At 36.2% G+C, this 11,900-nt stretch overlaps 1 protein-coding gene across 11 annotated transcripts in view; it reads right to left on the bottom strand.

Annotated features, from left to right (window-relative positions):
* The window catches only part of c2cd5 (C2 calcium dependent domain containing 5), a 196,939-nt gene that overhangs the window by 22,748 nt on the left and 162,291 nt on the right, over positions 1–11,900 (bottom strand). For 9 of the 11 annotated variants that reach the window (XM_051930042.1, XM_051930024.1, XM_051930031.1 and 6 more), the window contains 3 exons: positions 3,672–3,719; positions 3,413–3,514; positions 2,555–2,745 (listed from right to left, as the gene is read on the bottom strand). In XM_051930042.1, coding sequence (XP_051786002.1) covers positions 2,555–2,745; positions 3,413–3,514; positions 3,672–3,719 — 341 coding nt within the window. The remainder of the gene's footprint in view (positions 1–2,554; positions 2,746–3,412; positions 3,515–3,671; positions 3,720–11,900) is intronic. The other 2 variants (XM_051930019.1, XM_051930020.1) reach the window with 1 other exon arrangement.

The following is an 11,900-nucleotide window of genomic DNA, read 5'->3' as shown; positions in this document are numbered from 1 at the left end:
CTATTACTTACTGTGCAAGACTCCTAGACAATGAATGAGGGGAGAGGTGGGTCTTCAATTCAAAAGCTCAATCCCATGTATACATACTTTTCTTATGTGCATAAGAGCATATGATCATCTTTATTACAGTAGGAAAACAAAGCAAAGAATTTTCTTTGTTCATTTGTTTATAATAGCTTGGCTACTTTTTAATTATCATAAATCTTTAAAAGCCGCAGTTGTAACTAATTTTTTTTTTTAAATGCAAACAATTTGTTTAAATGCAATTTGGTTTTGTAACCTTCCCTTGCTAATGTAAACCATGTTAAGGTGTTTCAAAGTATTATCACTAACCCACAACCAACAAATTGTCTTGGTCACTTTATAAGTCTGATCCTTTCCCTTCTCACTGAATGGAGTGATGTAAAATACACACAACTATAAATCAACCTAAATTCCTACAACAGCCTAGTCAACAGTGGTACCTGGTTTCTTAAAAATGCTTACCTAAACGCTGTGAAATGCATGAACACTTAACATCATAAGAGTCTTCTATAATAATCTGATGAATATGACTGTGTTTGTGCTAAAAAAGCATTGTATGGTTATTTGGAAATTATCATTATTATTGTTGCCTTTAGGTAGAAATTATATTTTATTTGTATCAGAATCTGCAAATCAAATTACATGCAAATGAAGTTGCTATAGTAATAAAACACAAGTGCGCCTTAGATCAACCTCATTCTGAAAAGAATCAATTCTCAGGCATACAGCAGCAATTTCAGCTGAATACAGAACGCTTAAAAACATGTTCAACATTTGTGGTAATATTTCCATTTCAAGACAAACCAATTGCCATTGGTGATGCACAGAAAAGAAAGAAAACAGAAAAGTTTAGTAGTAGTTATTTATAAAAATTATGATTATATATAAAGTATTATGTGAAATAAATATAAACAACCTTAACAAGAGTCTTAACAGTTAAAATAATGAGTCTTCAGCCTTGATTTAAAGGAGAAGGTTGACATATTTTTTATATTGTTAGCTAAGAGTATTACAGACATTTGCTATCATATAACTAATGTTCTGCCTCCTCTAATTATATTAGATTGATTGGATTTTTAGAAAGGTATGCATCAGGAATAAGATTCATAAGGTTTAAAAGGTACCTTTATGCCTTTGCCTTTATGAATTTGGGAAGAATTTTAAAATCACCTCTAAGCTTAATTTGAAGCCAGTGAAGTAATTTAGAAAGTGGAGATATTTGGTCAACCTATGATATTTGCTATTTTGTTTTAATTTAACTTTAATGTACTTAGCATACAACATCATTACGAAATGTGAATGTTTAAATCCGGAGTGATTTTTTTAAGAAGAACTGTATTTACCCTAACCGTCAGCATATGATAGCATCAGTGATATGATATAATATGCTTACCACAAATAACTACGCCTTCAGCTTGGACTATCCAATCATGTTTCAGCATTCCTGCTTCCAGATTACAAAAGTAGAGAGTAAAGACTAAGGAGCCAGTTAGAAAAAAAGGTACATTGCTGGATTAAAAAGGCAGCGGAAAACTGCAGGACAGTTTTGACTCTGTGAATTGAAAGATTTAAAAAGATTCCTGGATGTGTATGCAACGGTCATAACCAGATTCATCCAAAAAGTGTGGAGGCCAATGTGCCTAATGAAATAACTGGCTTAATTCCTAGTATGAAAACCTGAATATCATGTGACATCTATAATTTAGAAAATGCAGTAAAACATTTAATTTCAGCGATATGGGAATATATATATAAAAATATAGGTATGTAGTGAGTAAAGCACTTGAAAGTTAATAATAGCATAAGCAGAATACAGTAGCTGTTGTAGGGTATATAAAATGTGGAAAAGCACATTTGGAAATGTGGAAGAGCACAAAGATACTTAAAGACTAAAAACTTTTTTAATCCAGTCACACCCTTTTTCTCTCCCAGAAGAACGCTTTTTATGCCTTCTTTGACTGCAAGAACAAAGTTTGTCCTTAACAATGGCAATTTATGATATTTTCTTCCATAACCATAACTTTTAAACATCTGCAGTATAAAGCACCGGATTTTGAGAATACATTTTAAAAATATGTAATTGCCAATTAGCTGAAATATTCATAGACATTTTTAATTCTTTGACAAGAGAATTTATAATTCCCACTTGATTTAATAAAATAAAAAAAAAATTATATGTCAAAGAAAACAAAAGTTACCTGCTTCACTAATTACAAGTCCAACACTGTCATGAAATGCTTTGTGGCAGTGGTGCTGGAACACATTAAACATAGTATTTCAGCTCTGTGTGGTACTTAAAGTGAAACATGCTATATGAAGTAAAAATTCATTAATTTCAATAAAACCACTCAAACAACATTTGACTTAGACAAATACTTCAGAAACCATTGAAAAAGCAATTTAGTTTGAAATCAGTGTACAAGTTTGACAAATACTGGTAATTATTGGGGAGTCTAGCCTTATCTTCAATTGTAAAACACTGCAAATTGAACTTTTTTCCAGTAAATTGTTTGGATTGATATTTGCTCACCTCACGCAGAGATGTGGTCTCACGGATAAAGAACATATTGATGATGCCCAGATATTTGATTATTTTTGCTCCAGGGATGAAAGAGAGTGGAGTCATCTTGACTACAGTGACAGTAGAGTCTGTGCAGGATGGGGTAGAACGAAGACGCAAGTGACCTTCAGCAAGAGGACTTGCTTTGTCTAGTGAAGGAGCTGAAATGGTGAAATGAGAAACAAAAGAGATAGAGAAAGCAAAAGATTTTTTAGAAAGGGGAAGATATACAAAGCTTATGCTAAAATGATAATTTCAGTATACTGAAATAGCTGTGTAACATTCAGCAGTCTCTGAAGCCTCAGCGATGAAACATCAAGCACGGCCTGCCATAATAGGAAGAGATACTCATGCATTGCATGCATTAATAAGTAGAAGAAATTGAGAGAAACAAAATATTATGTGACAGTAAAAATGTCATAAGGCGCATTTATGGCAATGGAATAACCAATAATAATGAGAATGAAAAGAAATGTAACACCAGTTCGACTCCCACCCCACCCCAGCCTTTTCTTGTTTCATAAAGAATTTTGAAGTGAGAGTGTGAAAGATTTTACAATGCACTTGTGCAATGTAACTGCACTGGAATAACAGTGATTGCCAATTATGTATTCCTTTTGCAGTTACAACATATGAATGCTATTAAACAGTTCAAAACAAAAACTATGTTATGGTTTATACTGTTATGTTGTTGCTTTCACACTCTAAAATCACCTTTGCTTGATCTGCAGGGTAATTAATGGTTAGGACTGTTCATCCAATAGCATGGGGGATCAACAGCATTGGTCAGATTATCACCAAGGTGTGCTATAAACAATGACTTCCTACTTGTCTTAATTGATCCTCGTCTTATGGTCTGAGCTTTCAGTTTAATGAGCTCAATCCAGCTGTTGCATCTGTCTGCAAAGGAACTGTAATCAACTGAGGTGGCTGAAATCACACAGACATAAAAAAAGAAAAAAAGAAAATATATGGATGACGTCTGTTGCCTCAAAGCTCCTCTGATGAAGACATTATCTCTGTCTGATAAAGGAAAATAAAAACACTCGCTTCCATTAGTTATAATGCAAAAAGTACACAAACATACCTCTAGAGGTTCCTTGGATTGTCTGAGGGCTTGCATTCTCTAACAATCCTAAAGAAAGAAAAAAATGTAGCTAAAAAAAAAAGAAGTAAACACACCATTTACAGAAAAATCACAATAGCTTTCATTCCTTTGTAGGAGCAAAACACATTCTAAGTTTTATACTTCACCAGAGGAAATTCTAGGTCAAATTACAGCAAACAATAATTTAAGTACTAAGCAGCTGCCAGAACACAAGTTAAGCGCTGTCAGTTTTATTACTATACAAAACAGTGAGTATTTATGGGATTTGCATGTTAACATTTTTTATTCACTCATTATATTTTCTTATCCTAGCTCACTGATTTACAGCATTAGGGATATAGGCAAGTCTTACTTTTTGTTCTAGGAAAAAATTGTGGGAATGTTATGGGAACTGCTCATTTTGCCAGACTTTGAGTGATGCAAAAGTCCTGTTAAGACAACAGATTTAACAGGGATCCACCTTCCTTCAAAACTAGATAAAAGCTGATGATCTGCTCTCTTTGGAGTGGGAAGTCACCTACTTAATGCAGAAACAAAAGCTCGCAAACTTTCTTTGTCCTGGAACCTACTCTTCTTAGAGCCTTAGACCTGAAAGTCCGGTGCCAGTGACTGAGTCCACTGCTGAGAACACCAAGAAGCATCATTAAATAATGAAGGGAACTTCAGTGCCTATACTTTTCTGCCAGAAAGAGAAACATTTCTCCTATGAAGTTGCAGAGGATATAGCAGAGTCTAAAAGTGAGCTGAGGCAACACAACAGAAAACAAAAGACAAAGGACCATGAAGCAAAACCCAACAGTGTACTCCAATGCAAGTAGAGTCCTCCACTTGAACCCTGAGCAACTACTTGCAACTCCACACAGCATTTGACATCACCTTTAAAGGCTTGGTATTGTAAAACTATCTGTGCCATGATAAATCAGAATTATAAACAGCCAGTAAATAACCAGCTAAAGACCTCCTTTCTCATATTTGATTACTTCTGTATAACAAGCTCATGACTGTGTCAGGTAAAAAACGGCAGCCACCTATGCTAAAAGCTTTAACAATCATGCAGTTCATAACAATTACATAGCATAACTGTTCTGAGAGTAAGAGATCAGTTAAAAACCCTTTCTTCACCAATTATAGCTTCTTGCTTTTATGTATAGTCTGCCTTGTTGTGTGGGTCTCTGTCCTTAGAATGGTTGTATCCCACTGCTAAGGCCTAGCTCTGGAATACTACTAGGCTACACCACAGGCAATACAGAGTCTGCTACGGAAACCAGAAGTTGAACCCAGGTTTAGCTGACATAGGGCAGAGAGCTAGGGCTGACACTGGACTATAAAGAAAGTGAACTGAAAAGAAAAAAAAAACTGACTTCCTGAGTTCACATAAATGCAAATGTTTGATTGATAACTAGTGCAGATGTTTGTGTAATTGTTTCTGAAATGTTAAGGTATGATCACTATGTTCAAAAACCACTGAAGCACAAGAGTATGGGATATTCTTGCAAAAGTGTACCTTGAATGTGACTGGTGCTGTATTAGCAGATGACGGGATCCAAATGCTGTATGCCAGAGATAATGGAACTGTTGCAGTGGGCCTAAGAAATGTATTCCTTAACTGACCAAATAGCTTCACTTGGGTTGAGACAGAGGTTTGAGATTAAGTTGTAGAAAAGATTTCATGTCTGGTCTCAGGCTGCAGTGACAGCATAACATATTCTATATACAAATGACTAAAAACAATAAGGTGAAATGAAAAATAAGTATTAAGGTCACCTGTATTTAATTTTCTACATATAATTTAGTTATTTTTTACTAATGATCTGATGTATGAGTATGTGTTTGATAGTGTCCTTTAACGAACTGGTGTCCAGTTTAGGAACAGACTCTATCTTGTATATGCTGCTGTTGACATAGTGTCTTATGAGACAGTAGGTATTTAACAGAAGAACTCTTACCCAGATGAATGGGAGCATATTTAAAAGGTAAGCGTAAAATCTTACTGAAGTAACATAATAACAGTACAAATCAATAAAACTATTTCATCTAATGAAGAGATAATGAGTCCATGTTCAAAAGACTACTGAACTTACATGGAATGCATATTGAATGTACAATGCTGTATCAGCATGCTTACAGGATGAATAAGTGATGGGCTAATTTTTGAGAGATGCATTACAGGACAATTTTTTTGCTTATGCATATATGGTGTCCTTTCTGAATGAGAGATCTGTCTGAATTTTTAATATTTGCTTCTGTTGTAATTTTTTTATATTCACCATCAAACACGAGACCCTTGAGAGTATCTTATACGTATGGATTAATGGGACACTGTCAGGACTGGAAAGGGGTTTACACCATATATAATTCTCCTGTCCTTTCCCATTCTCAGGACAGAGGAAGTCCCTACTACAGACAGCTGATATCACTTCTGGTCTCCCCAGACTAAGGCTCTTCTGTTCTACACTGCATACAACACACCGCTCAAAAGAAAACAGTGTCAGTTAGATCAGAGAAGCCTTGTAAGGTGGAGCTGAAGCAGAGCTCTGTTTTCTTTACTTGCAAAAGCAAAATTACTTTAATTAAATACGGTTTTCATGGCTAGGATCCAAACATTTATTCATCTTTTCTGTCTTATTGCACCACACACTTTTTCCAGTATGGGTATGTACAACAGGCAATAGGCATAATACAAGTAGTAACCTCAGATGGAATACTAGTCTATTTATTCATCTTTTCTGTCTTATTGCACCACACACTTTTTCCAGTATGGGTATGTACGACAGGCAATAGGCATAATACAAGTAGTTACCGCAGATGGAATACTAGTCTATACTCCACACACTCACTTATCACAGGTCACTTTTAGGTTACCAATCAGCTCTAATGTTTACATTTCCAGAATGGGGAATAAAATCTGTGTGAACTCATAAGAACTTACCTTGCAGTCATGAAAGAAATTCAACAAGAATTCTGTTGTTAGATTTAAACACAGAATTTTACATCATTGACCATTCTGTTCTATTACATTGACTGAAAATAACATTAGGTACTAAGGCAATGTTCTCACATGGTTTAGTTCACATTTATCAAATCAACTTCAGTATGTACAGCAATGCGCCGACAGTAATCCATTATTATACTCATAAATTAAACATGGTGGCTCGTAGGACTCGGCACTTGAAACTTTACACGCTCCTATTTTAAACTATTACTAGAAAACATAGAATTAAATTCAGTTGTACAGTATGCAGAGCAAATAATGTTTCTCCAGTGGTGCCCTTAATTATCCATGTCAGTGAGTTAAAGGAGTCGATGGATTCATACTACTTGTTTCTGAATACATAAACCCCACAAATGTTAGTTATTGGGGGAATAATGCAGACTCTGACAATATTCTGTCACTTTTTAGGTCAGCTGAGCTAACCTTTTAGATTTACTGAATCAGTGCACAACCTAGATGTTACCTTAGCATTTCTTTTAAAACACATGTTACAAAACTATCCAAAACAATCCCCAACACACATCAAAACTAGTTGAGGAATGGATAAGGCAGGCTAATATTAAGCTTTCAGAATGGTCTTCACAAAGCCCAGACCTAAACCTTATTGAAAATTTGTTTGGTCAGGCCAGGAAACCAACAAATTTAAATTAACTTTACCAATTCTGCCAAGAAGAGTGGTCAAATATCCAGCCAGAATTATGCCAGAAGCTTGTTGATGGCTACCAAAAGCATCTGGTCGAGGTTCAACTTACTAAGGGGCATTCAATCAAATATTAGTTGGATGTATGCATATATCTGAACTAGAGGTGGGCGGTATGACCAAAATTCTATATCATGGTATTCTTCTAAATTCTGCCGGTTTCACGGTATTAGACGGTATTTTTTTCCCCATGCATGAGTGGATGTTAACCACATTTTCCACTGCAATTACTGCAGTAGACTGGCTAAGAATAACCTATTAGAATGTTATGAGAATTGTACATCGTACAAAAAGACATTTTAATGTGCACATAAGTATTAATCCAGGTTTGCATGGCCCCATAAAGTGATAGTTTTCAAGGGGGTGGCACTAAAGGGAAGGAAGCACATTGCATGACAGATGCAGTCAAAATATAGAACCTTTAACTGAACAAATTTTGCAAAAGCTTAAACTATGATTTTGAAAACATATTTTCAACCATCCAAAGAGGCATTTAGACTTAGTAAAATATCCAGAGGTGTTTGTCAAAAGTTGGATTGCACTGAACACGTCTTAGAAAAGGAATAAATAGTAAATATTTTTTGTAAACCAACTACACTTTCTGTTAATGTTAACAATCTCTGTCCACGGACACGTTAAAGTGACTTTTTAAACAATTTTACCATCATTAAACTGCATAATATTTAAACTAATAAATAATAACAATAAAATACATAATAGTATTACTGATAGTTGCACCATTACTTCAAAGCTTCAAGCCCAGGTACATTACACAGTATTCACCAAATTAAAATAAAATAAAACAAGTGCAACTTGGTGTTGACATCTTACCAACTGTACCATCATTTAGGCAAACTGCATTAATATGGACCTTGCTTCAAGCTAAGCTATATACATAAATAATAAAAACTGCAACTTGCATTTATAATGCTATTTGGTATAGCCCTATGGAAGCGCATTAGGGCCACTGTGATGAAAAAAAAATATGGACACGGAAGAAAAAAACAAACTATATGTCGAGAATAAATTCGACATGTTGACTATGTCAAGATTAAAGTCGACATTTCCACTTTGTTCTCATAGTTTATTTTATAATTAAAGTAGAATGTTGTAAACTAAACTTCATCCTAAAATCAATGTTTAATTTACTAGATTTTCTCAAACCCCGTCACAAGTTAATGCAGCACATCAAATACTTTGTGTTAAGTGTTCCCCGACCCAGTCGTTAATCACTACGCTTCTTAAACTGACTTCCTCCGCACTAAGAGCAGGCGCCTGCAGCAATCACCGCACAGAATCCATTCAATTCATGATATTCCTGCTCTCTACCAAAACCCCAGTTCCTATCTTTCCTTTTCTTTCTCCACATTACCAATCACCACACGATAAACGTCTTTGTGAAATTAAAACTAGTTATTAACTTAGCCGACGGAGTGTTCAGAACTTTAAAAATATCTTCGTTATACATGTTTAATTATGCCATCCATTCAGAGTTGCGCCCATCTCTGAATGAGTCGCCAGCACAGGATGAATACAAGCAAAACATACACTAGCAAGTACAAAAACAAGTACAAGTTGGCTTGCAGTATTATCCAGTAGTATAGAAACAGTATTTACACATCTGACCTTTTAAAACTAAAGTATCTCCAGGCGACGGACGTGACTCCTTTTTTTCGGCAAAAGTTCTTCTGTTCATCATGTTCAACTTTTAGTTCAATTTCGGAATGCTCTCTGTCCATTTTCACCGCGCGGCATACCTCTGCTACCGCCCACTATTTGGTGGTGTAGCAGTGAAAAAGAGCCCTAGTGCAACAAATCTGTGTTTAGCGGTGTAGCAGTGAAAAAGGTCCCCACTTGAACAGTTTCCCGCTGCGCCATGTTCCGAACGTCGTTTAGGCAATTTAAACCGGTGTTGCGGTATAAGAAAAATCCATATCATAAAAAAAATAAAAAACGGTTTTCGGTATGAACCGGTATACCGCCCAGCACTAATCTGAACCTGTATGTATAATTTTGACCCTGTGTGGATTTTAGAAAATCCAAAATAAGTTCAAGGCTTGTGGACCAAATTTTTGTTTTTACAGTTATTAATGATGTATGTTGTACGATCATTCCACCAAAGAAAAGGAACAGGTCAAAGAAATCATTGAAAGCCCACAATTACCTGGACATTCATGTCCATGATGAGTTTATGTAAACTTCTGACCAAACTCTATACAGGTAAAATTCCATTATAACGAATATCTTTACAACAAATTTTCATTACAACGAAGTATTTTTATGGTCCCGAAAGCTTCCCCATATGACACGAGTCTATAGAAATCTCGTTACTACGAAGTACATTCAGCAGATACTTTCATTATCACGAAGTGCACAAAAGACCTTGAAATGCCTGAATGAATCATCCACAGAGCAGTTAGTTCTGTGGCTGCAGCTCAGTTGTGCACAACGATCCCCAAACAGAAACACTAATTTTTTTTCCTTCTTTGAACTTTCCTCGTACTGTTTTTCTTTTGCCTTTTTTGTTTCCTGCGGTTTTCAGTGATACCTTTTACTTATTGCTCGTCAACATTTGAAAAACATCCACTGGAATTTAACTCATTGTCACCCTCCTATAGAAACGGCAGACACAGAAAAAAAATAACAGTTCATATTAGGAAAAAAAAAAACTTTAATTTTTTGCAGCTCTCGATTGCTGCAAAAAGAAAAAAAGATGTTGCCGGTGAATTCGGAATTTCGCCATCGACACTGTCAACTTTCTTGAAAGACAGAGCAAAAAAAGTAGAAAAACCTTGGGTTGCAAACGTATGTGAACTGCTGCATTTGAAGACGTCGAAAAAGCCGTTTTTATGTGGTTCAGTGATGCTCGTTCAAGAAACATTCCTATTAATGCGGCACTCATTCAAGAAAATGTGAGGTTTGTAAACTCTCTTGGGACCTCCCCCAACTAGACAGCAAGCCGAAGAGCGTCCTGAAGTGCGATTTCCGCGTCTGTACAGGGCAATAGCAGGCTCACAGATATGCTGCGTCTCTCCGCCAAAGTAAACAGAAAAGATCTCGATGGGTGATGCAAGGTTAGGAGCTCGTAAATTGTAAATGCAGATACTGTAACAGGATTACTTGATCATTGACCTGGCCACATCCATGTCCTGCCTGACTGCTATGTCTGTGTATGTCTGTGAGTGGCAGATCACGCTACAATAAATAACTGTGCCGTTATTGTTTCAAACTGAATAAAGCTGGTTTTACTAAAGTACTGAGACTAAGCCTTGTGTTTTGAGGTGCAAGACAGGGACTTATAGCGCGACCCTGATCTTTTATGATTTGCTTCTGTGGCACTTCACTGCAGCAATGTGAGCCTCCTATTGCCCTGGCCCAGCAACGGACAAACAATCTTCCACAGACGCTGCAATCGCGCTTCAGGATGCACTTCAGCGTGTCGTTCCCGTTGGGCGGGGAGTGGGGGGGGGTCTCAAAAGAGTTCAGAAACCTCACAATATGAAGAAGAAATAATGATTCAGCTCCTGACTGATAACTGTGCTGCCCACAACATGCTTCCACATTCAGATAATGTTCGCCTCACAGGTGGCGCAGTGGTAGTGCTGCTGCTTTGCAGTAAGGAGACTGTGGAAGATTGTGGGTTCGCTTCCCGGTTCCTCCCTGTGTGGATAGCGCTTTGAGTACTGAGAAAAGCGCTATATAAATGTAATGAATTATTATTATTATTACCTCCCACCCAATTGCATGGCAGCGCTTCAGCCATTGGATTTGGGCATCATTCGCACCCTGAAAGTGTATTATCGCAAGGAAATGCTGAGAAAAATTCTCATCTGCATAACTTGTAGGCAGGAGGAGATTAAAAGTAACGCGAAAGAAGCTATTGAAATGATTGCAAACACCTGGATACAAGTTAAAGAAGGCACTATAGTAACAAATACAGAATCTCATTACAATGAAATATTCATTACAACAAAATATTTTTTAGGTCCCTGGGAGTTCGTTATAATGGAATTTTACCTGTATATACAGTATATACTAAGGGTGTAACAGTACAGAAAGTTCACGGTTTGGTTCACACTAAGGTCTGGACGTTACAATTTGGTACAATGAGATTTAAGCAACATAACATTCAAAAGCATAAAGCTAAGTTTCCTTTTCATTTATTTTGAACAGACAGCAATAAAAGTTACCAATCCCCAATGTAGTCTAGTTGATAGCCAACAGCCTGTATTGTATCAAGCAGTAAATGCATAACACACACTCTTGCGTATATTTTTCTGTATGACTGATAAAAAACAAAAGGCAATAAATTGCAACTGAAACATCTCCGGTGTTATTAAAAGAAAACACCCTTACTTGTAGAGAGGGATTGAGATAGCAGGTACACTCAGGTAACTTTCGTTACTTATTATTAACAATAAGGAACAAAAATGTTTTAATGTATATGCAGTGTAAACGACAAACAAACTCGTATTAAAGAACTGGATTTTTCATTTTCCACTCAGAGCTAACAAAC

The sequence above is a fragment of the Erpetoichthys calabaricus genome, chromosome 1 (genome assembly GCF_900747795.2).
Source record: "Erpetoichthys calabaricus chromosome 1, fErpCal1.3, whole genome shotgun sequence".
Taxonomy (NCBI): domain Eukaryota; kingdom Metazoa; phylum Chordata; class Cladistia; order Polypteriformes; family Polypteridae; genus Erpetoichthys; species Erpetoichthys calabaricus.
This window is presented reverse-complemented; position numbering and strand designations above follow the sequence as displayed.